This window comes from Poecilia formosa, unplaced genomic scaffold (genome assembly GCF_000485575.1).
Source record: "Poecilia formosa unplaced genomic scaffold, Poecilia_formosa-5.1.2 Scaffold600, whole genome shotgun sequence".
Lineage (NCBI taxonomy): Eukaryota > Metazoa > Chordata > Actinopteri > Cyprinodontiformes > Poeciliidae > Poecilia > Poecilia formosa.
The window spans coordinates 125,644-152,839 of record NW_006800539.1 but is presented as its reverse complement, the minus strand read 5'-3'; the positions used below and the strand labels follow the sequence as shown (position 1 = coordinate 152,839).

At 39.5% G+C, this 27,196-nt stretch overlaps 2 protein-coding genes across 4 annotated transcripts in view; one reads left to right on the top strand and one right to left on the bottom strand.

Moving 5' to 3' along the window:
- Positions 1 to 2,256: 2,256 nt before the first annotated feature.
- On the top strand, positions 2,257 to 19,926 carry bnc1 (basonuclin zinc finger protein 1). 2 transcript variants are annotated; one of them, XM_007541308.2, is made up of 5 exons: positions 2,257 to 2,649; positions 8,498 to 8,600; positions 10,469 to 10,704; positions 13,795 to 15,878; positions 17,810 to 19,926. In XM_007541308.2, exons 1-5 carry the CDS (start codon positions 2,635 to 2,637, stop codon positions 18,603 to 18,605), a joined length of 3,234 nt encoding a protein of 1,077 aa, XP_007541370.1. In that variant the 5' UTR covers positions 2,257 to 2,634; the 3' UTR covers positions 18,606 to 19,926. The 2 variants fall into 2 exon arrangements, with proteins under 2 accessions (XP_007541370.1, XP_016521101.1); XM_016665615.1 differs by lacking the exon at positions 2,257 to 2,649 and adding an exon at positions 4,495 to 4,873.
- Positions 19,927 to 23,780: 3,854 nt separating this feature from the next.
- Positions 23,781 to 27,196, bottom strand: part of rwdd3 (RWD domain containing 3) — a 7,425-nt gene continuing 4,009 nt past the window's right edge. The window contains exons 2-5 of one of the 2 annotated variants that reach the window (XM_007541306.2): positions 25,430 to 25,662; positions 25,128 to 25,358; positions 24,219 to 24,337; positions 23,781 to 24,114 (exon numbers count right to left, since the gene is read on the bottom strand). In XM_007541306.2, the coding sequence (XP_007541368.1) occupies positions 24,000 to 24,114; positions 24,219 to 24,337; positions 25,128 to 25,358; positions 25,430 to 25,662 (698 nt within the window). In that variant the 3' untranslated portion in view covers positions 23,781 to 23,999. The remainder of the gene's footprint in view (positions 24,115 to 24,218; positions 24,338 to 25,127; positions 25,359 to 25,429; positions 25,663 to 27,196) is intronic. The other variant, XM_007541307.2, reaches the window with a different exon arrangement.

The window sequence follows — 27,196 nt, the reverse complement described above, 5'->3', positions numbered from 1 at the left end:
GAGCACATCAGACATACTTGTCCAAACTTGCTGCGTAATTTGTGGATTAGTAGTTGCCTCTAATGGTTGAAATCATCTGAGCTTTCCCTCTGCTGCTCAGGGGGAAAAAAGGCAGAAAGGATGAGAAAACTGGCCTGGAAACCCATCAATAAGAGAGAAGGGCGTTACAGGAGATGAACTTATTATCTTTAACATTGGCATCTTTTCAGGAAGCTTATTTTACTCCTTCCTTAAATAAGAAAGTAAAACAATATCCTTGCTATTAAGGAATCAGGAATCAGACTCTAATACATTATATTACTTTAGTTTTACTTCAGAGTTTAGAGGAAGAAGAACATTGAATATTCAAGATAATTTATGGTGGAATCAGTTAAGGTTCTGTTCAGGAAGCAGAAACTGACTTTCTAGATTTTCTTTATGATAAAACATTGGTTAGCCCATTGGTTGGTGTTTCTGTTTAACTAAATCCTGATTTTGTTTAAGCTCAGCTGACTACACGTCTGCACCCTATGGAGTCGCTGCCCGCCGTGCGGCGTACAAGCATGTGACGCATTAATAAGGCTTCGTAATAACATGGACGCATACCGAGTTTTCATTTCGACTCTGTTGGGCAGCACGGACTTCAAACTTTATAAAAGTGGTGTTTTTATATTGGTTTTGTGGTTATTTACTTCAAAATAAAGCCAGAAATAAGATCGATCATTTCCGCCTTATTTTGTGGGGTCTAAATGTACCACATTTCGAAACAACCAATAAAAATGAGTTGACGGTCTGTTGCTAGGTAGAATGGAGACACGCGGAAAGAGACGGGGGGGATTTGGATACGGCAAGAGACTAGGGCACAGTGATGCTGTGGATTTTACTAAGAGTGTTTCGATGGGTTTTTTAGACTATAAGTGTGTTAGTTAGAGTTCGTGGTGTGTGCAGGGTTAGTAGTAGTTTTGCTAGCTATCGCTACATGGCTTCATACCGAGCGCTGACGCACTGAGAAGAGAGACTCCACGCCGGGATGGCCATTTATAGACCTCGTCTTCAGTTTCCTGTACTGGTCACTGCAGAGCATTCAGTAAGAACAAAAGTGAACCAAGAAGAAATCGTCTTAATCCTTTAGAGTTTATGGTTGACCATGAACTCTGCAGTTTGAATTGTTAAGTCAATAAAGTCAAGAACGATGTGCTAAAACTTCAATTTATCAAGGGTCCACCACATTCGGACCAGGCTCTGGCCTCCACAAGGCCCATCGGTCTGTAGAAGATTAGAGAAGATATCAAAAAGGTCCTGAATAGGTAACATAAACGAGAACACGCAAGCCCCCTCTTTTATTTGAGGAGGAATAATGATACAGTATTGAATTATATATTAATTCAGATAATTATACTATTATTACAGTTTGGTTATGTGACAAACATGCAGCTAGAATGTCATCATTTATGAATGTGCTCTGTAACATGTTCCACAATCATTCACTATAGCCCACCAAACAGAAAATCAAATTGTTACCATGGATACTGTAGTTTTTTATATATGAAAATGTATTAAGATTTTTTTTAATCAGTTGTTTTTTTTTGTCTGTTGGTTTTTATTGTTAAACTTTTTCTTTGATTTGCTAACAGTTGGTGAAATCTTTTGGTTATACATGACAATTTATGACAACATCATTTTCCCAGTTCCAAAAGCAGGCTGGGCTGCTCCTGAGCTATAGTACACATTTTCTTAAAGATAAGAGATGGAGTGTGTGTAATGTGTGAAGTCCCCCTCTTGCTTAAAAATGCTCAGCACAGACACCTACACATTCCTGACGGCACAAGGCACAACTTGTTACGGAGGCTCTTCACAGAGCTGTGTTAAGGTGAACGCAGGCACACACACTGGGCTCTGTGCATCAAGAGGGGCAGCGTTGATTTAGGGCATTACTCAGAGAGAGGGGGCAAGGGAGGGGGTTTGGGGGGGGTCTCCCCTGGCTGCATTAGGAGAGCCTCTAGCCTTTGTGATTCCTTTTGATCAAATCTCTGTGAAAGATGAGTGTCATGCCCTCTTCCAGCCAGCTGTGAGGGGACTGCCCTGTGACTTGGAGGGGGTAGACATGTCTGAGTCTGCGCGCGTGAAAGGACACACACACCTCTGTGCGTGTACAGTTTTGTGTGTATTCTGTGTAGGCTAGGGAGGGAGCAGGCAGCTCCTGAGGTGAGAATGCTGAGTGGGAGGATCTCATTCCAATCCCCTGTGCCCAGTTTCAACATACACACACACACACGCACACATGCGCACACACACACACACACACGCAAAACATCTCGAGTAGTTTAGTGGGAGTCCACTGCAACATTAGGGGCGAAACGCAGAGACAGCACATGTGCATCTGTGCTTCCAGAATAAAGCATAGTGACTTTTTTCTTTCTTTTGGGCAAGCGCATGTGGCTGTGTATGAGTGTGTGTATGCGTGCGTGCGTGAGGGTGTGTATGTTCTTATGAGAGAAGAAGGGAGAGTGTGTGTCTGTTGCTGAAGGAGACGCTGCTGGGAGTAATAGCTCTTTTGCTTTCGTACTTGTGCGGACAGGAGAGTTGGAGGTAGTTGTTTTGTGGAACTCTCAGAGAATGGAAAACTCCTCCGTATCCTTGGAAACATCCCACTAAATGACAATGGCCGAGGTAAGAGACAAACTGCTTTTCATTTCCACTTTCTGTCAGTTCTGGCGCCTCTCAATATGCCTGCACACATGATCAGGATTTGCTTGAGATTAAAACTGGAATGGTGTCAGGAAAAATCTGGACATTTTGTATCAGATGATTTTATATCTGTCAGCGACCCTGAGGGGGTTCAACTGCACATTATTTTGACATCAGTGTTGGGACTCAGTTTTGGTTCTTTACAAAGAATCTTATTAAAAACTTGTTCTTATGCCAACTTATCAAATATCAAATGCTTCCTTAAAATGAGCAGCTTAATTGGGACTTCTCTAACTAGAAAAGAATAAAAAGAAGGAAGTATCTAATTGATGCAGCTCACTTTGAGGACTTTATTTTTAAAGTCTTTAAAAAAGTTCAATTCTTTCTGTGGCAGATGCTCTTACTCTTGTAAAATTGTAGATACCAGAAAGAGACATAAAAAAAATAAGATGAGTAGTTATGTACAGAATATGTTCAGTTTGCCGACATTTTGTTGAAAAAACTATGAAATAACCAAAGATGACAGAAAGAAGCAGGACAATAATATTCTTTTTTTTGTCTCTGACTAAATTTAATCTACTCACTCTGCTCTGTATTTTCCATTCATTCATTCATTCATTCATTCATTGAATGTGTAATACATGATTTTGTAGTTATGTATTTCTTTAGTAGGGGAGTATGGCAATGTTCTATGGTTAGCACCAGTTCAGGTCGGTGTTTACAGACTTACTGTTGAAAAGGAATCTGAGGAGTGTAACACACAGACTTGTTACCTGGGTCTGGTTGTTATTCTCCGGATCGTCTCTCAGTCGGCCTGCAGTTGGGGAAGCAGAGCCTGTTGACCTCCTGTTGCCTCCTGGCCACTGAGCGCAGCCTGTTGGAATGTGTTTAAAATGTTTGAATGCAGGCATGATACAACATCTCTGAGTTATCTGCGTCATAGTGAGACACTGCTTATATGCATGTACGTTTGCTGTCAGATTAGTGCATATCAGAACAAAGATTTTTGAAAAAAAAAGGTATGAATGATCACTTAAAATAAAATATTCTTTCTTTGACTTCTCCCAAAACACTTAATTCTTCAATTACAAATTTAAAATATTATAATTTCAATTCCAGATATGCTTCATTTTTAAAATATTTTGTTTAGAAATGTCATAAAGATAATATATTTTTTCTTTACATTATTTTCAACATGCCTGATGACAGTGAAGGAATACTTATTATTTTATAGAATTTCTCTGATATCCCTTTGACCTCCAAAATCATAAAAACACAAGAAAAGCAAAATCCACTCTGGTCCCAAGGCTGGCTTTTCCACTTTGATGAGTGAAAGTTTAATTTTGCTCCAGTTCACACAATCTTTATATGTGTGTGAAATATTGCTACAGCTGCCTCCCATCTTTTATTCCTGCTGTGATCTCACTCTTTCCAGCTTTTATTTACTATTTTTAATATCACTGTTTTCTGAGAATGAGTCTTCTCTTCTGCTGTACTCTTTTATGGCTTACACACAAGCCATAAAAGAGAGATAACTAGAGAAGGACTCAAACTTGCAGCCCTTGTTCATTCAGATGGAGATGATTCTTGCTTATGTAGGTTCTGTTGGTGTGAATGAGCGAAGTGGCCGATGTCAGTGTGAACTTCATCAGCTACATTAGCTTTGTGATGTTTCGTCTGTGTGGGGTGGTGGGGGGGCTGGGAGCATATTTGCTCCAGCCTTTACCCCCTTGAGCGTCTCCTTGAGCTGTGGTCTGCTCCTGCTGGCCCCAGACTAACTTTGTAACACCCCCAAAACCCACACACTAAGCTCCACACTGTGTGCATGTGTGTGTGTGTGTGTAGGTGTGTGTGCATGCGTGCGTGTCCATTCGTTGCATATGCTCTACGCTGCCACCAAAAGGCTTGTAAGGATTTGTCAGCCAGATGTGACAAGATTGTCAAGAGGCAGGCGCGGAGAGGGGGAGATCTGATATTAATCAGAGCGTAGCTGGAAGCCAAACTCTATCAGACTCAGTGTACTAACATGTTCCCCTCATTTACTCTCTCTCTGAGCCAAACACTCCCTCCGCGTTCCTAACGGCAAGCAACCAACACCAGCGAGCCATCCAAACTTTGGCTTGCTTCCTCCATCCTCACGCTCACATTTTGTCTCCTTCAAACTAGTTTCTGTACAGAGGCCAGCGTTTTCCTCATGGATCTTCAGGTAAACCTGTGCTGTGTTTTGTCTGTTTTGGTTGTGGAACATGTAGAGATTGATTTGTGTGTGTCGGCTTGTGATTGACTGCAGGATGAGTTTGAAATAATGAGTTTTTCACGCTGTCTTTAGGCTGTATGGACTCTTAACAGGCATAAATGCAGCCTGTCACTACTTGCTGCTGCCCATGCTTTCACTGGTTTTGTCTTCTTCTCTTTCTTTTCCTTTTTTATCTTTTTGGCTACCATCACAGTATTAGACGGCTTTTCTTTCCTCATTTTTTAATGTAGTTGTTATGTAAATCAGAGACAGACAGGCTGAATGACTTTTTATGTATATAAATTAAAACGGTTGCAGTGAAGCAGCGGGTTTTTATTACGGCATCCTAACTGTGACAAAAGTAGAACAAAATACAATTTGACTTCAGCTGCACTTTACATTTCAATACTGTAAATTCCTGGTGGCAAGTTCCACGTCTCATTTAAAGGACGGTAATAATTTTTCTGAAAGTATTGTTTCTTTTTTTTTTTTTTTTTTTTTTTTTATTTCTTTTTTATGCAGAGGCAGAAAAAATAGACATTTTCTTCACAAGATCATAATATGATGACTTGTATGTGATTTAAATGACATTTTAAATTTGACTAAAATGTAAAAATTTAAACAGATTATTATTTAAATATAAAAACATAATTGATATTTGATACAGCCTTTTTAACAGGACTTGGATTAACTGTCTAACACATAACACCCTCAACATGCTTTAGAAATGAACGTTTTATATCATCACTCAAACCAGTTTGGGTTTGTAATTTGTCAGGTTGCTGTCTCCTTCACAAGTAGTCAGTTATATTGCAGTTATAACTATTTGCTATGTATGGTAGAAATATGTAAAAATATCTAGAACTTTATATTAAGTTCCTTGTTTTATACCAAAATATGCAGCTGTATAAAATATCAAAATCTATTTTTAAAATGTAATTAGATTTTTCTGTTGCGTGTTTAATTGCCACTATTGGCAATTATACTGCCAATCTATATTGGCAGTAAATGTGTGTGGCTGTGTCAGAATCCCTGTTCCTCTGAACTGTTGCTCTGGGATCATTTTTTTCTTTGGCCTCATCACCTGTGTTTCCCCACAGAGACAAAGGTGTGAAGCTGCTGCTAATTGATTAGCTTTCCACCACATTAGGCCAACAAGTTCCTGTTCGTTCACCAGCGCTCTCTGTTTACCTCACTTTGCTCTCTAAAGCTGCTTACAGTGGTTTTAATAGACACATGCAGCCAGGGGTGGGTCATGAATACACCAGGACTTTTTATGCCATCCCTGCCTTTTCCACCTTCGACACTAGTTTTTAATCACCCGGCCATCTGTCCTACACATCATGACCTGTGTGCAGTCTCTCAGAAAGGAAGCTTTTGCCTGCAACAAAGACACAACCACCAAAAACTTTAAGATTAGCAGCAAATAGGCAGAAAAATTCTGGATACTTTTTCATCTTAGATAAAAAGATAATTTTAAGCCTTTGGAGTAAAATCGACCAATACTGCGTAACTTATTTTACATCAAAAAACTATGGAGAAAAAGACGTTCATTAAGGTCAAGGCCGTGACTCACATAGCATGAAACACAGAACAAGTACTGACAAAATGCCGTTTTATTTCTCCACGTCTTAAACAGGATTTCAGTCTGAACACTTCTCAGTGTCTACATGCACACACACACAAGTTGTAGACAGAAATAGGTGGTACACACACTAGGATATTGCATGGACTAGGAATTATCAACTCTACTTGTGCCTAACAGTGATACTTGGCCCAGTTCTGCACTGCTGTGGCTTTTCCCTCATTCATCACAGATTTACTGCCATCACTGATTGTCGCTTGTTAAACAACCTGTAGACATGTCAGTGATTGGTAGTACTGTTAATCAGACATGTTTAAAGTGATCAAGGTGAACGGGAGTGTGGGAGAGGAAAGAGGGGGGATCTGATGTATATCAGTGATGTAAAGAACACTGCACCATGTTAGCTTTGGCTTTGAGAGCTGAAGGACCTGCATCATTTTGTGCAATTAGTCTTCTTGTCATTGGCTTCATTGATGCATACGAACAGCTACGGCTTTGTTGTGACAATGGCAAAAAGAAAGAGACGGGGCAGGGCACTGGCTGCCATACATCATCCCTGTCTTCATCTTCTCTTTCTCCTTCTTAGTCTTCCTCTCAGGAACTCATGAAATGAATCACTAATTAAGACAAAACAACTGCAAGCACACTAAATTATAATTTGTGTGTGTGTGTGTGTGTGTGTGCGTGTGTGTGTGTGCGTGTGTGCATGTGGGTGCGTGTGAGAGTGCAGAGCACCTGATTGAGATGTGTGTGTGCAGCCACAGAGGGACAGGATTAGTCTAATTGGGCTGTGTTAGGTCTGGACACTCTGTAATGATGGGATTAAGGCTCTGTGAGATGAGAAAAGGTGTTTTTACACCTCAGCAGTTGGGCTGAGGAACCTCGGCTTTCCAGGCCTGATGCAGAAAGTGATGGTGAAAACAGCAACGCCAGCAGACATCTGACGACCGAAGGTTACTGGTGGTGTATCAAGGCCAGGCAGCTGCCACCAACTTCATCCCTGGTCAGTTTTATTCGCACTAATGATGAGAGGTTGGTGCAAGGTGAAATCATGTGCTTCCAGATTACAAAGCAAGCCCGTCTTCAATCACACAACCAAGTGACTGACTAAATGAGGAGGGGGCGGCTCGCTACCCATCACCCACACTTTACTCCTTCTCTGCCTGGCAAGAGAGATCCAGCAAGGAGCTAAGCATTCTGCTCATGTATACTAAACTCAACTGATCATCTATTATAGATGCAGAGGGAGAGAGGTGCTGGAGTACAGCCATCCCAAGGTTTGCAGCATGAACCACTAAGATAAGCAGCTTTGATCGCAAATATGATGATTCTATCGCTGTTCCTGGTCTGGAATATTTTTTTAATGCAAAAAATGAAACATGTTTTATTTTTATTATTATTTTATTAGAATTCAATTCTGGAAAAGTTGTTTGCATTGGTCCAGCTACACAATGGCCTCATTGTTGTTATGCACATACATCACTTTTATTTCCGTTTGTTTCAGTTCTGTCTGCATAGCTTGTCTGAAATAACTTCCTGAAATTTCAGCATTAACCATAAAACAGGTTGGTAGAAAGGTTGAAAGTCAGAATGCTCTGCATGTATGTTTGCATATCCAGGGGTCTGGTGTCTGCTTGTTGCTGCAGAGACGGCAGGTCCTGCAGTGATCCTGAAACAAGTCTTCTTCTCAGAAAACTAAGAAATGAGTGACCCAAACAGGAAACCAAATGACCTGAAGCATTTATGTTCTTTGGCAATCTGTCACTTACATATCACTTTGTAGATGGAGTGAGAACCGCTACTGTCGCACACACGCACATTTCATAGGAAAAGCAGGAAAGGACCACTGTCATGTTTTATTCCTCCATCTTTATTTGTGTGCCTTCTGGACTCATTTTAAATCAATGAAAATACCAACATAAAAGCAATAATGAAGTTTTTAGACAGAAGTAACGTACTGATTTTGTATATCACCCTTTTTAAGTTGTTGTCCTTGTTATAATTTACAGGCAATCTGCTGCACCTTGGTAAACTGTAACTGTGACAGCTTTAAGCCTGGGAAGCTGAAGAGGAGGCAGTGTGATAACTGCAAGCATGGCTGGGTAGCACATGGTAAGAGCTGGAGCGAGTTCTCCCACCAGAACACATTCAATATACTTCTAATTTATAGAGTTTGGTTTAATTTTCAGATCTATTCTTCTTTTAAAGTGGCAGATGAATGGCACTGTTTGATTTTTCACTCATGCCATCAGCTTGAATGACTTACTTAACACATCAGCAGGTACAAACATTCACCATAAACCCAACATGAATGAAAGGAGAAACTTTTTGAGAAGACAATATAACATTTAATGTAATGCTGATGTAGAACTGTAGATAATGTAGTTAATGACTGAGCAAGAATTGGAAAGTAAACAAAAGTGACAGTAAACGTTGGTAGAAGCTTGGGTTTGTTTCTGTTCATGCATTTTTCTTTTTAAAGTATCTTTTGTTGTTTTGACTGTTCAGCCACAGTTTCCACTACATCAGAACTGATCATTTTTGGGCTTATGAGAAGTATTTGTGGGATTTTATGTGTAACATGTAACAACCCAAACTTATACTGTGCTAATATTATGTGAAGTAATCTCATTAGATGCTGGATAGAACCATATGAATGTTGCTGTACTTTTTAAAAATTACTCTACAGAACTCACCAACCATAAAGGATTATTAAATTAATAAGTTTAAGGTTCAAACAGCCTGAATATAAAAATATTATGAAAAAATTAAAAAATCTATCTGGGTTGTTGATGAGAATGGATGAGATGTGTTGTTTAGCATTTACAGTGAGCTCAGAGCAGAGCAGTGTACAGAGAGACATGATGGACATGGATGGATTATTTTTCTACTAAGATCTTTTATCTTGATGAGAGCATCCAAGTATCAGCTTTCAATCAACCTAAATGTTAGATGGACTTCTGTAGTATTTCTGGACTGTCATAAACAGGATGTGATGATGTCATCAGTTAGATGAGTTTGTTATGAGGGATCAGTTATAGTTTGATTTAGTGCATAAAATATAAATAAATAAAATGACCAGCAGTCTAAGTACAGTTCTGTCATTCCTTGTCTTTTTTTCCTGAACCTGTTTGGTGCTGTTCAGAATCACATGAAGTCAAAACGACTAAAAGCAGGAGACGACCTGATCTGCCATTCAAATCAACAATAAACAGCAACAACAAAATGTTTTCATGCTGGTGTAAAATTCTTTAATTTTGTGGACACAATTAAATAAAGTCCATTTAGAAGTGGTTGTTACTTTCAGACAATTAAGACCTTCTAACCCTGGTAAAAACCAGCCCCTTGTTCTACACTTTGTTTTGTCCAGAGCGATTTCTGTTTTCTTTTTGCTTTTTGTCCATATAAAGAATGATTTCTACATACTTTATCAAATATATATATTACTGTAAAAGAAAATAAAAATCACAATTTTATAATGAAATTGTGTGTTTTTGTTAACATAATCACAAAAAAATCATTACTAAAAAAACGGGAAAATCAGTTCCAGTTCCCCGGTCTTGTTTCACACAGTAGACTGTAGAGGATGTTGGAGCTTTGTTCATTTGTACAGAGATGCAAATCACTAAATTTAAAAACTGCAGCTTTTAAACATGCAGTTTTTCATGTTAACAAACTGTATTATCATTTCTTTAATGTTGTCATGTTAGCAATGTTTGTCTTTCACTGGGGTTCGGAAATTATGCAACAAACATCCTTAGTTATTCAGTAGCAAAGTAGAAATTTAATGTGTACCTTTAGTCCGTCCCTCTATTTCAGTTAATTTATTTTTTCTTTGACTGTTTATGTTTTGGTATGATTTCCAGCCTCCAGACTTAAAATGTACTCTCTGTCTCTCTTTACTTTTATTTGATGATAGTATTTATTGCAGAACTATTTCATCCAGTCTAATCTAATAAAATCTGGTCCATTTTTTCCAGCCTTGAGCAAGCTGAAGGTGCACCATATGTTCCAGAGCAGCCAGGTGGAGATTGTGCATTCCAACGTAGTGTTTGATATCTGCAGCTTGATGCTGTATGGCACCCAAGCCATCCCAATCCGGCTCAAAATCCTCCTGGACCGCCTTTTCTCTGTCCTCAAACAGGAGGAGGTCATCCAGATCCTCAACGCATTGGACTGGACACTGCAGGACTACATCAGAGGATATGTGCTCCAGGTGAGACAACCCCTTCATGGAATCTGGAACTTGATTCATTCAGTCTGTCCGTCCAATAATGTTTCAGTTTTAAAGAGGTCAGATGGATTTTAGCTGCGACTGTTAATATGTTGAAAATTAATTTTTCACAGCCTTTAATTGGTGTGGATTACATTTGGTTTCCTCTCCATTAAAATAATTTGAACTGGTTAAAACTGGGCTGAACACAGCAGTGAGACGCTACGTAACTCACACAGCGTCTCATTAACAGGAGCACAGTAACAACGAGATATAAGATGAGAAGCAGGAGCCAGAGTTCGTATTCACATTCTTATAGTCAATTCAGTTCATTTGAAATGACCCTGAGCAATAATCTGTGTAAACATTTCTACATTCGCTGCCACCAAACAAGAGAAGAGATTCAGTGCTTCCTGTTCCACGTTCTCCAAGCTCACAAAGCTTGTACATGTTTTCAGTTTAATTGAGTTTTCCCCTGAAAAATCAATTAATTAATCATCCCGAGTTATTAAATGAGTGGCTACTAACTGTAATATAACTGTAATATAATGCTGTGTATTTGATGGAGCGCATTTTCTTTTTCTTTTTTTTTTCTTTTAAATCTTTTGATGTCCGTAGCAGACCAGGCCGCTGGTGAAGAGAGACTTTTAGAAAACTGAAAATGTTGGATAATTATTGCGTTCCATTCTCAAGACTGTTGAACCAGAAACAGATATGTGTTGTTAAAATTTTGCAGTCCTGGAGGTGTTAGCCATATTCAGGTTAGCAACCAGAAAGGATGGGAGGAGCTCTCGGCCTCAGGTTGTCTCTGGAGGGTCTGCAGACCGGGATGCCTGTGTGGAGATGGAGAGGCTCTGAGATATTTTTCAGTTGAGATGAAAAATCAGTCAAAATGACACCATTGGGAATAAATGAATGGCTTATTCTCAGATGAATTCAGACAGACTGATGTCATGTTCCCACTGAGGTTTGCTCTGATTGCTGCTATTTGTTCCTTTAAAAATCTTGTCTTCAGCTGGTTTTCATGTACAATTTACTATATTTAACTTGACAACAGAACAATGTGTTTTTGTGACATTTGGTACAACTAGAAAACCTTAAGTGATCTGTTTGGGTTTATGTATGTTGTGATTCTAAAAACATATGATAATATAAAATCTAGGGCTGCACCAATGATTTTAGTAATCAATTACTCTGATGATTAATCAGATTTTAAAAAATGACATTCTGCAGATTTTTCATTTAACCACTTCTTCATACAATATTAGAAATATTTATTTATAGATTAACATATTTGCATGTGCATTCTTGTCATTTATTTATTGAATTACTTACATCACTCTTAGGTATATTTATCTTTTTATAAACTTTCTCTTGTATGTTCATATTTGTATTATTAATATTTAACACCTTGGATGGAGTACCTTGTCAACTAATATGTAATTTCCCCTTGGGGATCAGTAAAGTATCTTCTATTCTATTAAGATGCAAATAAAGAAACATTTCCATCATTTTTCTAAATGAGAAGATATATATTTTTATAGCTTAAAACAAAACGACAGCATTCTTTTAGTGAAGATTTGATCATTTTTTGCAAAGGAAGCATCTGCAGCTAAAATCCTTTTGACATCAACATGAAAAGCTCAAATCTTCCTGCTTGACTTAATGTTATTACAGTGATATCAGTTATACACTGATCTGGTCAGTATCATTTCAGATTGTAGAAAATTTTGTCTTTATCCTCCAGTTAACTTTTGATCGATTACTAAATTAGTTGAGAATTATTTCAGCTCCAATAAAAAATATAAATAGTACATTAATAAATAATGCACAAGAAATTTGGCTTATGTATTGTGTCATCCACATTTCCAAAAACTAGTCTGCAGGTCTCCTTTCAAAGCTAAAAATTTCTTAAATGGCCAAATTATCATTATAAGAACATTGTTTTTCTTTATTTCTTCTTTGGTGTAGTCTGGTGGAGCAAAGTTTAAGTTCACCTAGGAAAAACTATAACACTCATGCAGTTCATGCAGTTTAGAGTATTTAATGAGGGAGAAATTAAGAAAATACATTTTCTGCTTAAAGTACAAATAATTTCCAGATGGACTGGATAGATAATATGGTTTGTCTGACACCTGAGAAGCATCAATGAGCAGCATGAGGCCAGGCAGCACATGAGACTGAAATCTTCCTGATAAACAGAGATGGGAGGCGGGGGAGGTGGAAAGCCTTTGGAGATGAAATGTAGCCACTGGTTGCAACAACTCCCTCGACCTCTGAAATATGGCACTGCCTGTTTATTGCTATGCTACCCTCACTTCAGACAAGTCTCCATACTGAGTAAATAGATTTGTAAATATTATGTCTTTTGCTCCAGAATTTGAGTGAAGCTGATGCCAAGCCAACCAAGAGCCAGCCTGCAGGCTCTGTGACAGCACAAGATCTCACTTCAATTTGTGCATCATCAAGAATTCAAGCTGGGCTGCATTTCATTTATGTTCGCTTATTTAATAGCAAATGTAGAGTCCGAATCCTCGACAGACACCCAACGAATGCTGTGTGATAAAATATTAATCCTGGTTACAGCATGAAGCTGCTCTTCACTATCAAAGCCTCTCAGAGTCACATGTGATTAATGCTGGCCTGACCTGCTAGATCACTGAGACTGTGTCTGACACTCCATGCAGTAGAATGTGTGTGAGACATGGTATGCACAGTTTTAGTTTTGCATGGACTTTGGAGAGTGTATGTGCCAGTGAGGTGGTTTGCACTTCTTGCAGATTCAGAGCAGGTAAATATGAAGAACTAAATGAAGACAACGAACATGAAGCAGGCTGTGTGATGAGGGCTCTCAGGGTTGTGCACCACTTACTTCTATTCACACTTGTTCTGATTCCTTCCTTTCAGCCTTGCTGCCAATCTGTTTTATAAGGTGTGTCATACAAGCTGCTCTGTGAATATGTATGAGCAACTCAACATACAGTTTTAATGCTGCTGATGAAATTGCCCTCTCCCCTTTTACTTTCTCATTCAATCTATGTCATGATAACATCCTCACATTTCCTGTACCTCGTTTTTCTGCTCTGTCTGCAGGATGTTGCTGGTAAAGTGTTGGACCGGTGGGCCATCATGACCTTTGAGGAGGAGATTGCTACTCTGCAGCAGTTTCTGCGTTTTGGTGAAACCAAGTCTATAGTGGAGCTTATGTCTTTACAGGACAAGGAGGGGCAGGCGGTCTTGGTTCCCAGCACCCGCACAAACTCAGACATTCGCACCTTCATTGAGCGGAACACTCCTCGCTCCACTCCCAGTCTCTCCGCAACTAAAGTTGAAAAGATTAGTGGCAACAGCATGCACCACTTTGAGAACTTCATCAATAGCATGGCCTTCATGCTTCCATTCCAGCTGTTAGGCTCTGTGCCTGCACCTTTCTTAGGCTCACCACCAGGGGCAATGCAACATCAGCACCAGCAGCACCAACAGCATCAACAGCACCAGCAGCAGCCATGTGGTGCTTCAGTTGAGCAGCAGCTTCAGAGAAAAGATGAAGTGAGAGACAGTATTGGCAGGGACAACCCCCTCCATCTCTCACATCCTTCAGAGAGCAGCCTGCTAGGTTCAAGCTCCATCTCATATGCTTCTGATTTGGACCAAACCGGTGAAAGAACAATGGACACACACTCCACAACAGCAAAGACGGAAGCAGAAGACTTCTCCACCAGTGACAACTACTCAGATGGCTCATCCACGCCATGCACGCCATCTATGACCTCTGATGTCCCACAGATGTCTCCTGAGGGGAAGCTGCGCTCTCTGGACAGGAATGGAAGCGGCACTGGAGGGACATCGGGGGGTGGAGGCTCTCTGAAAAAAGGGCGTGTGTTTTGCAATGCTTGTGAGAAAACATTTTATGACAAAGGCACTCTGAAAATTCATTACAATGCAGTTCATCTGAAGATTAAACACAAGTGTACCATTGAGGGCTGCAACATGGTCTTCAGCTCGCTGCGCAGTCGCAATCGGCACAGCGCTAACCCAAACCCCCGGCTACACATGCCCATGAATCGGAACAACAGAGACAAAGATTTACGAGGAAGCTTGTCTGCTGATGAAAGTTCACAAGGAGAAAAGAGAGCTGAATATAGCAATACAATTTCCATCTCTTCCTCGGAAAGCCATAAGTCTGCTCCCAGCTACATGGTGAGCCATGTGGACACTGCTCCTAAGCTCCACAGTAGTTCTTTCTCCAGCATGGGCCAAACTGGCATCCTTTTCCCTAACTTGAAAACAGTGCAGCCAGTCTTGCCTTTTTACCGAAGCCTGGTAACCCCAGCAGAACTTGCTAACACCCCAGGGACACTACCTTCTCTTCCAATTTTATCGTCTTCTGTAACTGTCAAACCCATCACAGTACCGGAACCTTGTATGACAGATCCTATACCAAAGAAAAAATCACGGAAGTCAAGTATGCCAATAAAAATAGAGAAGGAGGTAATAGAGCAGGATGAGGAGATGGATAAAGGAAGCCTCTCTGATGAGGAGGTTCCTCTGAGATGTAGGGAAAAGGATGACTTTGAGGGTAACCATGAAGGAGAGCATATTTGCAATGAAAAATCTGAAGAGGCAAGAGAAGATTACATGGATAAAGAAAAGGAAAGGGATGGTAGCAAGCATCTGATAGACCAAACCTTTGCTGGAAACTCAATTGAAAGGAATGATGAACATGACAGTCCTGGGCAAAAAGAAGCGAGCGTTATCACTGTTTCACCATCCCCATTGGAAAAGAGGCCCATGGCTAGCTACAAAATCTCAGCTGGTAAGGAATCCACTTGCACTGAAGATAGAACTGACATGGAACATTCAGATTCATTGCATGTAGCCGTCAAGATCCCAGAGCATAAATGGGATGAATCTGGGCACAGGCTGACCAATGGCGGTGGTCTCCTGTTGGATGAAAAGGAAGGGCTTGATAGATGTGAAGAAGATTATGGGATCTCAGGACTGTCTCACCTGGAACCTGATGCTAACCTTCCACACCACTGTGAGATCTGCAGTAAGACCTTTAAAAACCCATATAGTGTCAAGATCCACTACCAAAACATCCACTTGAAGGAGATGCACATGTGCACAGTGGATGGCTGCAATGCTGCCTTCCCGTCCCGAAGAAGCCGAGACAGGTAAAGTAGCTGTATGTTTTTCTTAGCCTTCTAACAAAAGAATTCAAATGGGTTCAGTTTTGGGATCCTCGTTTAGTTTTTTCCATGTTCTTGTGTTCAAAACACAGTATTTCTTGCTGGTAGGCATAGGATTTGTGTATTTTTAATGTATTGCATGACATTATATTGTTTGGCTCTGTGGTCTACAGTTTCCTTCCAATTCCCAACAGTAGGTGAAAAGGTTAAGTGCCGCAGAAATATTTTCAAAATTACATAATAATGACAAAAGTTCATTTTATACAACATATGTATCTTTACTAAAGATTAGCTAATCTCAGGAAGAGGCAGCTGAACAGTTAAACTTAAAACAGCAAATTCTAGTTTCTGATACGTAAAGCTAGTCATCAGCTGTGATGATGATTAGCTGATCATTGAAAAATACAATTGTATATAGAAAGTGATGTCACAGCATAAGCAACCTGTCCTCATTGCACAAGAACAATAAAGCACAGAGGCACACCAAAGGGGACACACACATATTTCAAAGAAATGACTGACCAAATGTTCCACAAAACACAATTATTTCCTCATGTTCACTAAGAACATGAAGAAGAGGCAGCTCCTCTCCTGGACATTAAGACTGATATTATGCTCCAAACTTCATTAGAGGGGTAACTGTGGCGGGTTAGCTTCACCCCACCTACTGTTTTGTATTAACACCTTTACCTGCTTAGGAGCCATAAAGAACGAGTCAATTGTGGATTGACAGTGCAATCTGAAGGGGCCTAAGAAAACTCTACACTCTGAAAATATTGCCTTGCACATGACTGGATGTACTTGGAGGTCCTGACCCTAACCGTAACCCCAGGTCTGCAATGATTTGCAGTAAAATGATTTCATTTTACTGAAAATTAAATCATTTTCTGGTTTCATTTTCAGTAAACCAGAAAATGACCGAAAAGTTCATTTATTTCAGTCACTCAATTCATTAAATAAACAATAGAAAAAAATAATAAATATTAATTTCTCACATATGGATCTATATTTGTTTTCTGCTTTCAGCCTAGTAAAACACCACATTAAGATTAGAGTAATACATCAGACCAATAAAAAACATTTTTAAAACTTATGTGGGCTTAAGAAAATGTATGTCTAATATCTGCTAAAAAGTTATTTTAAAAAGTACACTTAATCTGACAGACAAGCCTCATTAGAACACATCCATCCATCCATCCATCCATCCATCCATCCATCCATCCATCCATCCATCCATCCATTATCTTACATGATTATCCCCAGAGGGGTCACGAGGGGAGCTGGTGCCTATCTCCAGAGGTTGAAGGACAGGTCACCCGTCCATCACAGGGCAACACAGAGACAGACAAGACAAACAATCATGCACACACACGTCTAAAGAGAATTTAGGTAGGCCAGTTAATATGACAGTCATGTTTTGGACTGTGGGAGGAAGCTGGAGTACTCACAGAGAATCCACACATGCTCAAGGAGAACATGCAAACTCCATCCATAAAGACCCCACGCTGGGAAATGAACCCAGGACCTTCTTCCTACAAGGCAGCAGTGCTACCAACTGCACCATTGTGCAGAACCCATTAGAATACATATTCTAGTATATTGAATATGACTATAGATGTGCAAATAAAAGAAAAATATTATGCCATATTGATATTTACATATCTTGAATTGTTGTTGTTTTTTCATCTGGTGGTCAGTTTAACTATGTCATACTTATATAATATGTGAAACAGTTATTAATCTACAACAATAAAATGTGATAAGTCCAGGGTGTATCCTGCCTCTCACCCATCACTGCAGGGAAAAGAACTAAACTAAAGAACTACAGTTCTGCTTCATCTGCACAGGGTTTAGTAAGGAAATATTCTCCAGCTGATACAGAAACACCATAAAGACGTTTATTTCTTCTTCTACAGACACAGTGCGAATCTGAACCTACATCATAAGCTGCTGACCAAAGACTCCCCCAGCACAGCTGCCTCCCCCTACTCCCCATCACACTGGAGAGACAGAGACTCTGAAGGCCTGGAGCCCGGTCAAAACCAGCAGGACAAAGACGCGCTGCACCGAGACCCAACCAGTCAGACCTCAGTCATCTTCCGAGGACACAACCACATGGGACTGGTGTTTCCTATGAGCAAGGCACCTGCTGCACTTAGAAGTGCTGAGACATCCCCCCTACAAGAGTTGGAGGGATTAGGAGAAGCAGACGGAGGTGGAAATGGGAATGATGGGACGATCCTTGACCTGAGCACCTCAACCTCTGTCCTACCTTGTGGCAGCAGCAGCGCTCAGTCTTCCTGGGACTCAGATGAAGCTGAGAGCGATGAAGAGGCAGGGGAAGAGGATGAGGAGGTCCTCCCCATAGAGGACAGTGATGAAAGCTGTGATGGGCTGGGTGTGAGGAGGCCAGAGGGTGAGGAGGGGGCAGTGGGGAGACACAGGAACACAGGCTGTAGCAGGAGCGGGCAAACCAGACATCAAGGGGGGGGGTCTCCCATCACATGCCATGTCTGCCAAAAGGTGTACAGCAACAAAGGAACATTCCGCGCTCATTACAAGACAGTCCATCTGCGACTGCTTCACAAGTGTAAGGTCCCAGGATGCGACACGTCCTTCTCCTCTGTACGGAGCAGAAACAGACACAGTCAGAACCCAAACCTGCACAAGAACCTTTGTGTTACCTCAGGGGCCACCGCCGAACACGAATAAAGATCTGGGTTCAAATGGCAGCAAGCACATGTTGGGGGGAGAGGGAGCAGAGTGAAGACTTACTAAATAGCACTTTTTAAATATGATCACAATCCACCAAAATACTGTATGTTTGGAAAAAAGGAAAAATCAAGCAAAACGAATATACAGTTAGAAATTCATGTGTTGTGTAAAACGAAACGACATTCCTGTCAGTGTTTACTCATTAAAGTACAATCAGTGTGTGTGTAAAGAATCGTCTACATTAATGTATGTCGTCCTGTTGTAAAGTGGAACTGATCTTGTTCTGTTTTCTTTAACCCTGATGTTCCAGTTCAGACCACAGAAACATTTTCCCTTTTGTTCTCCCTGTGATGGCGGAATCAGGAAGCTGAAGCTGAATATTATGGATTTATTTATGGCGCTTAATTTATCAGAAAATTACTTCAGTAAGCACCATTATTTAAAAGTTGTAGTGTTGTGAGTGTGAACATATTTACTATTCTCTGATTGATCTTTCCAGTTCTGTTTTATGCTGCCAATATTGACCAAAGATTCTCTTCCCTTCTCAGATGTGTGCAACATCCCGTTTCTGTTTTCTAAGGGATATGCAGCATTAAAGGGGCTTAGCAAGGTCACTAAGGGCCTGAGGAAATGCAAAAGTTTATTTACTTTATGATGAACAGCGGTAAAGTGTGACTGTGGAACAATAAAATTGAGAGAAAAAAAAAATCTAGAAAAATTGCTGAAGACTTAAAAACCTTCTCAGTTTCTGTGGCTTGCTTGTAAAGAAATGTGATCTCGGGGCTGTTGTTAGCAGAGCTGTTGCTCTCATGTTGTTTGTGTTTCGGAGGAAGATGACTGAGTGTAAAACCCACAGCCAGGCGCTGGTCTGGAGCCTGGAAGCATGTACTGTGAATGAGTCAAACACTGATAATAAATACGGGGAAAATAGCAGTCATTATTGACCCCACTTACTCTATAAATAACAGAACTGTTGAACAAAATTGTTATTGAACTGTATATTCTCTGAATGGAGTAAACTCTCTCAAGGAAGTCAAACATTTACCGTATTAAATAGGAACATTTCATGACTGTTCCTTTTTGAACAAAAAACAAGAACGTGTGTTGTTCTGGTAGTTCAGCAGTTTTGCTCTGTATCACAAATGTTTGTATTTTGTATTTAAATTCAACAGGTTAGATTGAGAAGCCATTCTTTTCTTTACATTGATTTGTTTAAAAAATGAGAGAGCAACAACTGTTCATTGTTAATAGATATTTCTTTTGATTTATTGTCATAATATTTGTTTGCAGTTAAATAAAGAGCCATATGTTTGGAGGACTCACTTTATTTTTTTATTCATAAGATCCTAAAATCAAACACACCACTACCCACATGCTGACAGGCATGCATTCACACACGTCAAACACTCAAACACACACATTTAAAACATACTGTTTGACAAAATTAAAAGCGCTCCTCTTATTAATAGTTTCATATGACTTATGTTTCTGTTAAACTTTTCCACAATCATTTGGTCAACTAATCATTTGGTTAAACAACTAGAAACTAGAAAAGCAGCAGCATGATGCCTTAGGACACCAAACAACAGCCAGTCAGCAGTCAAGTCTCATTTATTTGGCTATTTCAAGAAAAATTGACCCTAAAGTTTCAATAGAACTTCAGGTGAAAAGAAACATTTCAATGTCCATGTCCTGCTTCTAGATATTGTACTAACAAAATGCTGGTAAACAAATACATTTTCCTGTCTATTTGAAATCAACAGATTATAACAATAATGATAAACATATTATTTTGTGGCATTAGATGCTAATATTGACAGCAATTAGAAAACAAGCAAAGAGAAAGGGAAAAACTACAACTGATTGAAACCCCGGATAAACAGACACCGCCCTGCTGTTACACTATTAATAAAACCCCATAGGTTTTATTTTTTAACATCACTTTGAAATTTGCACTGTTGTTCATAGAATGTTTTTTTACCCTTAAAAAATCAAAAATATATTTTTTTGTTTCTATAATTGAAGATTAAATTATAAACCAGGGAACAGGGCAGTTCAGGACATTTTTACAGCTTTCCTGACTGACAAGAACAAGACGAGGTTGTGATGTTCAATATGACTGACACCTTCTGAGCTTCACCAGCAGCCCAGGTAAGGCAGATGTAAAATCATTTTATTGCTCACACACAACTAACTTAAGCAGCATCAAAACATGACTTTGTTGTTTATTTTATGTTCCAGAACTAGAATATCCATTGTGTAAGGGTTGGATTCTTTTTATTAGGCAAAAAACATGCAAAGGCTAAAACAGAATTCCCAGTTTCAAATTTGAACTGGTGAAAAATAGCACGCTTAATATAATCAAAAAGTCTGAAAAAAAGAGACAAAATCTCTCACCAACTCTCTTTACTGAAGAGGTGAATTAATAACTGCAATACTGCAAGGGAAAGTTAAAGTGCATGGATGCAAATGGACCAGTGACAGTGAAAGTATCTATGGGTCCACATTGAAAGGCGGGGGGAACAAATCTGTTACACAACATTCCTGAGTATTGTACCATTATAGAGAGCTGAAAGCCTTGCATAACTCAACAATTCAACCTACCTAGCACATTTACTGTACATTAGTATAACAGCAAAGCTGTTCTTTATCACTTTAGAACAAAAAAAAACCTGTTCTGACAAGTGGCAGAAATCTAGTACCACTCAGAGACAGCACTATGTATTATTTCAGTCCCTCTGGTTCGCTGTATGTAGGCGACATTATTCAACAGAGAAGCAACATGATCTCTAAAGGTGGAGCACTCACTTCCTCCTCTGAGCTGCTGTATCTGGATTAAAAGGAACCTCTTTACTCACTTGTAGAAACTGTGAGTAAAGAGGTATATTACAGAAATAGTCTTATTGTTGTTGTCTTATCCAACAAAATATGAAAATATTTTGTTGGATGCATTAATTCTTTTCTGTGCATAAAACCTCTTAGTTTTTCAAATATTTGAAATGTTCATTTTATTTACAGGTATTTCCCTATAATAGCATAATAGTTTTTATTTCTATTCTTACAGTGACACACAGTCCCAAGAAAAAGATCAGCAGTGCAGTTATTAATTTCAAAATCCACGGGCAGATTAAACTAGGAGTTTTCCTTGTTATTAATACTGTCTGCCTGCTTAGTTTGGTCTGTTCTGCCTGGCAGGTCCTATAGGGTCCAGGATGTGTGGGGTCTGCAAAGATAATAGGTGCACATTTCCTGATCCTTGACCTGAACAAGTCCTGGGTGGAGGGAAGCTCAGCCCTGGTGACCTGTCCTGTTCTGTGGATGAGTCAAACCACACAGTGATGGACAAACACCGGACTGACTGAAAGATGGCTGTGCAGAAGATGCAGCAGCTCCTGTGGCAGGTTCTAAGGACCCTTAAAGAATCCTCACAGTATTGTTGAGGGTGGTAAAGGACCATTCTTCTCTATCCTCTGGGGTTTTCTCCAGAAGTACACCATTATCTCCCCAGTCTTGAGTGGGTTAAGCTCCAGGCAGTTCAGGTGTCACAGTTGGACTTATGATGGCAAACATGTGGGCTATTTTGGCATATTTTGTTGTTATCCACTTAGAGGCCAGTTAGTCTTTTTTCTTGCAGTTTTTCTGCTCCCCCGCTGCACTTCTGTGGTTTTCTGTTCACTTCTCTTCAACTCCAGTCAGCTGAAATAATATATATATAAATATATGTATATATAAGTGAAGGTCAAATTGATCTTGTATATGATGATACAGGTGCATTCACCTTGATAAACAGTTCAAAAACTGTTTTCTGTTTCCCCCTCATACAACTGAACCACGATTAGATGGAGCTGGAGACAGTGACAAATAGTATTACTACTCCCTCTAGTGCTGACAAGTTGCAGTAACACCAGACACATAAAATGACTCCACCACTGGCTCGACTTCCCCTAACCATTCCTGGGTGGAACAACTTAGATTAGGTTAGATAGAACTCAATTAATCCCTAAGGACATTTCAACTGGGAAATGAAATTTCCACCAGCAGTGTAACAATATAAAAACAGCTTTAACAAGAAAGTTTTGAAAAAAAAAAAAATAGACATGAAAGGAAAATAAAACAATTCAAGCAAAATAAGACAAAAAGAATACATGAAATATGACAGAACTCTTGTAAAAAAAAAGAAAAAAAAAAAAGATTTTTTTGGCACTACTGGTTTTACCTGAACAGAAAGTTCATATGAAATAGGACAGAGACATACAGCTGAGTTCAGGAGTATAACCTTTTCACACAGTGAACATGGTTCACCAACAGCAGTTTTCACACTAGATCTTAATAATATGGGTACCTTAAGATATAATATGTATGGGACAGATACACTACATTGCCAAAAGTATTTGCTCACCTGTCTTGACTCACATATGAGTTTAAGTGACATCTCATTCTAATCCATGTGGTTCAATATGACGTTGGTTCACCCGTTCCATCTAGAACAGCTTCGACTCTTCTGGGAAGGTTGTGAATAAGGTTTAGGAGTCTATGGGGATTTTTGACCATTCTTCCAGAAGTACATTTGTGAGGTCACATACTGATGTTGGACGAGAAGGCCTGACTCTTAGTCTCCACTGTAATTCATCCCAAATGTGTTCTATTGGGTTGAGGTCATGACTCTGTGCAGGCAGTCAAGTTAATTCACACCAGACTCTCCATCCATGACTTTATGGACTTTGCTTTGTGCTGTGGTGCACAGTCATGTTGGAAGAGGAAGGGGTCAGCTCCAAACTGTTCCCACAAAGTTGGGAGCATGGAATTGTCCAAAATGTCTTGGTATGCTGAAGCGTTCAGAGTTCCTTTCACTGGAACTAATGGGCCAAGCCCAGCTCCTGAAAAACAACCACACACCATAATCCTCCCTCCACTAAACGTTACACTTGGCACAATGCAGTCAGACAAGTACCATTCTCTTGGCAATCACCAAACCCAGACTTGTAACCCACCAAGGACCAGTCCTTTCTTTTCATGTCCATTGCATTTGAAATGAGCTCAAGGCTATTTCTAATGAACTTTTTTATAATTATATAAAACTCCACTTGTGAAGGTAAATCTACTGGGCGTTTCAATAACACTCAGACAACAATTCTGACTTCTACAGTGTCAGACAGAACACATTCAAAATGATAGAGGTTTGAAGAGCAGGGATGTTCTAATTCCAATTTAATGATAATGTCTTTGAATGTAACAGAGACCACATAAGCAGGACAAAAGGTAGGACAGAAGTTTAAAGCAATACAAATTTATTGATACAAAATGAACAGCTTAAATACAAAGCAAATATTAGATGTAGGTCTATGAATCCAATATAAACAGACATAAGGAGCAGATATGACAGTTCTTCTCCTAGCCGCTTAATGTAGGCAGCATCTGTTGGTAAAGCTCAGCCAGGTTCAGCTCCTCAAAGACAGCAGTCAGCTCTGATAGTGACTTGTAGTCCTTCACTACAAATCCCTGGAGGCTGAGAGAAAGGAAGGCCATGAGAGAAGTGTAAATATTACTGAGACATCCAACACAGAGTCCCAAAATGTCTGAATTTCTCTGTTGCAGGTTTATGATGCATACCTATGTTGACAGAGGGAGGAATATGGGGTCTCTGCAAGAACTTTCATCATCCTCTCTTTGCATTTCTTACCTGAAGAGTCCACATCTACCTTAACAGTCCTTAAACGGTGACAAAACTCCTGAAGAAAAGTTTTTACAGTCAGAGTGGATACTGACATGGGGGAAAAGATGTCACCTTTAAACGAGTACAAAAATATTTTTTTTTCTGCCTCATCTGCAGATTAGTTTTTAAGATCATTTAATATATTAAAAACTTCCAGTTCTCAGATTCTGTAGTTCAGCACTTCACTGCCTTCCTTGACATGATCTTCTTCAAACATGGTGCTGTCATAGACATCTCTACTTTTGTATGTATTCTTTGAAGGACATTGTTTGAGACACTTTTTCTTTGTTCAGATGAAACTTTACAAATATTTCTTTGGGACTTCTCCCAAATTTTATTTCTCTCTCAGCTATTCTAAAGAAGCCATACTTGTTTTTTTTCTCCCCACAACAGTACCAACATGAACCACATTATTTAACCGGCTGACTCAGCTCAGTACCCGGCTAATAACTTTATGTTTTGTTTTTTTTCCACCCAGGTTTCCCTAAATTATTTACTACCTTTTCTAATAACAGTTGTTAGAAAACAATTGTTACTGTGTGAGCAGTAAGTAGTCCTTACTGCTCACACAGCTCCAGATCTGCAATCTCTCAACACTTTGGCTCTTTTAGAAAGGATCTCACACTTCAAAATGCTGAATGTCAGCACCTGGCTACTCAAATGATCTAGAATTCCTTCAGAAATTCAAAGCATAAGTTTAATTTTTCCCCCTGTTTCTCAGTTTATCTTTAATTTGTTGAATAAATAATATAATATGGCATGGTCAGTCTACATTTAAAGTCAATTCAGGAAAAAAACACATGTACCTTGATGTTGGGTCTTTCCCCCAGCAGAATAATCAATGGATTGTGTCCTAGTAAAAGTCTACAGGTGAGCTGCAGCTGCTGGCTCCAGCGCTCCAGGAGTCTGATATATCGGTTTTGAGATCTGATGTGGTCAAGCAGCAGAACCGCAGTCCACTCCTGCTGGTTGTCTTTCTCTTCCCCTGTCCCGTCCTGTTCTCCTGTCTGGTCCTCTGTCTGTTCCACACATTCCTGCTGTGACCACAATACATCTGGACACCATCGCTAAAAACATTCAGATATTATTTATTTTTATGAGCCTTTACCTGCAAGTATTCCACCAGCTGGAGCAGCATTGGTTCTAGGGGAAGTTCTGCAGCTCGAGCCATCAGCTTCTGCCTGATGTTGTGACACTGAATCTTAGACAGGCCGGTGGAGGAGATAGAAATATGAGGAGGACAGGAAGGGTAGCTGGGTTCTAGATGGAACACTGCACTCACATTCAGCTTCCCGCCTCTCCCACCAGTGCAGTTGAACTGGACCACCAGCCCATCCTGTGCTACAAAAAGACAAGGCTGTCAGATTTGGATTCTATTTTTTTTATTTAACCTTTATTTTATCAAAATAAACATTCATTGAGATTAAAAGCCTCTTTTTAACCGAGTAAAAGAGGAAACAAAAAATACAACACAAAAAATACACAGAACATCAGCTTTGCTTTTCAATATAACAGCTGTGGAGAGAAGATGAAATGAACAATTGAAAACAGCTCAAAAGTTAACATACATGCAACAATTTATTGCAATTATTGTAGACAAACGGGAGCAGCAGATACTTTTAGATTATAATAAATGCTCATATGGGAGCATTTATTATAATGCTCCAGAATAATCAATGGATTGTGTGGGAGCATTTATTATAATGCTCCCATATAAGCATTATAATAAATGCTATTAGTATGCAATCTTTGAGTCAGATAATGATTTAAGGTTATGGAAGGTATCATGGAATATAATTTTTGTTGATATTTTAATATTTTTAAAAGAATATAATGTTGGAACAGTAGTCACCCATTGGCGGTAACTGGAAGTTGGCGGTTTGGCTTTTTGTCAACCGCCAAACTGTTTAGTTACTTTGAATTTTTGGAAAAAAAAAAAAAGTTAGCATTTTTGATAAAAATGTGAACAATCCTTTTATAAGCTGTTTTTTTTTTCTTTCTCTTTTTTTCATTACATTTAATCTACCACACTAGATGTTGTAGACGCTGGTATGACTCCTACATAAATGTAATGAACACGTAATTAACTATTATTTACACTTCTGTTAGTAGGGCACATAGTGTTCCAAAATAAATATTTTCATTTCTTGTATTTCAACAAATATTATTTAAAAATTATATCGTCAGCTTCTTTTGCAAATAGCCGTTTGCCAACCCACATTTTTCCCTCTTCTACAATCTTCTCAAGTTATTAGCACTTTCAACTCATGGCTCGTGCTGATTCTGCCTTTTGGGTGTGACGTGAAAGGCACACCCGAGTTTGCAGTAGCAACGTCAACCTGAACGAAGCAACCACCGACAGTATGGCAGGCCGTTTTAACATAACTTTGGTTTTATCGCCCTTACGTTCCAGATATTTCAAATTGGTTTATGACAAGAGTTAAATTAAGAAATCTCCAACTATATTTGTCTCTAACTAGACAAAATACCTATTTCTCTATCTCTAATAATTACATTCTGACTAGTCAAAATGACGTCATATTTGCCATTGTTGCATGGAGACTTCAATTCAAGGTACCGTATTTTCTGCACTATAAGGCGCACCGGATTATAAGGCGCACCTTCAATGAATGGCCTATTTTAAAACTTTTTCATATATAAGGCGCACCGCATTATAAGGCGCATAGAATAGACGCTGCAGTAGAGGCTGGAGTTAAGTTATGCATCCACTAGATGGAGCTGCACTACAGGGAATATCAAAACAGTCCGACTCCCGTCGGCGAGGAGAGCCTTCCGCGACTGGGCCGGGGCGTGGCCGGTCGATGGTCACCCTTCTTCGTTCGCGCATAGCATGTTGGTGGAGAACATGGGGCTA

Bases quoted from the DNA above. Each gene is read 5' to 3' on its own strand.
- bnc1 (XM_007541308.2), top strand. The intron at 10,705-13,794 runs GTGAGACAACCC...CTCTGTCTGCAG, and splicing joins TCAGAGGATATGTGCTCCAG to GATGTTGCTGGTAAAGTGTT. The intron at 15,879-17,809 runs GTAAAGTAGCTG...CTTCTTCTACAG, and splicing joins TCCCGAAGAAGCCGAGACAG to ACACAGTGCGAATCTGAACC.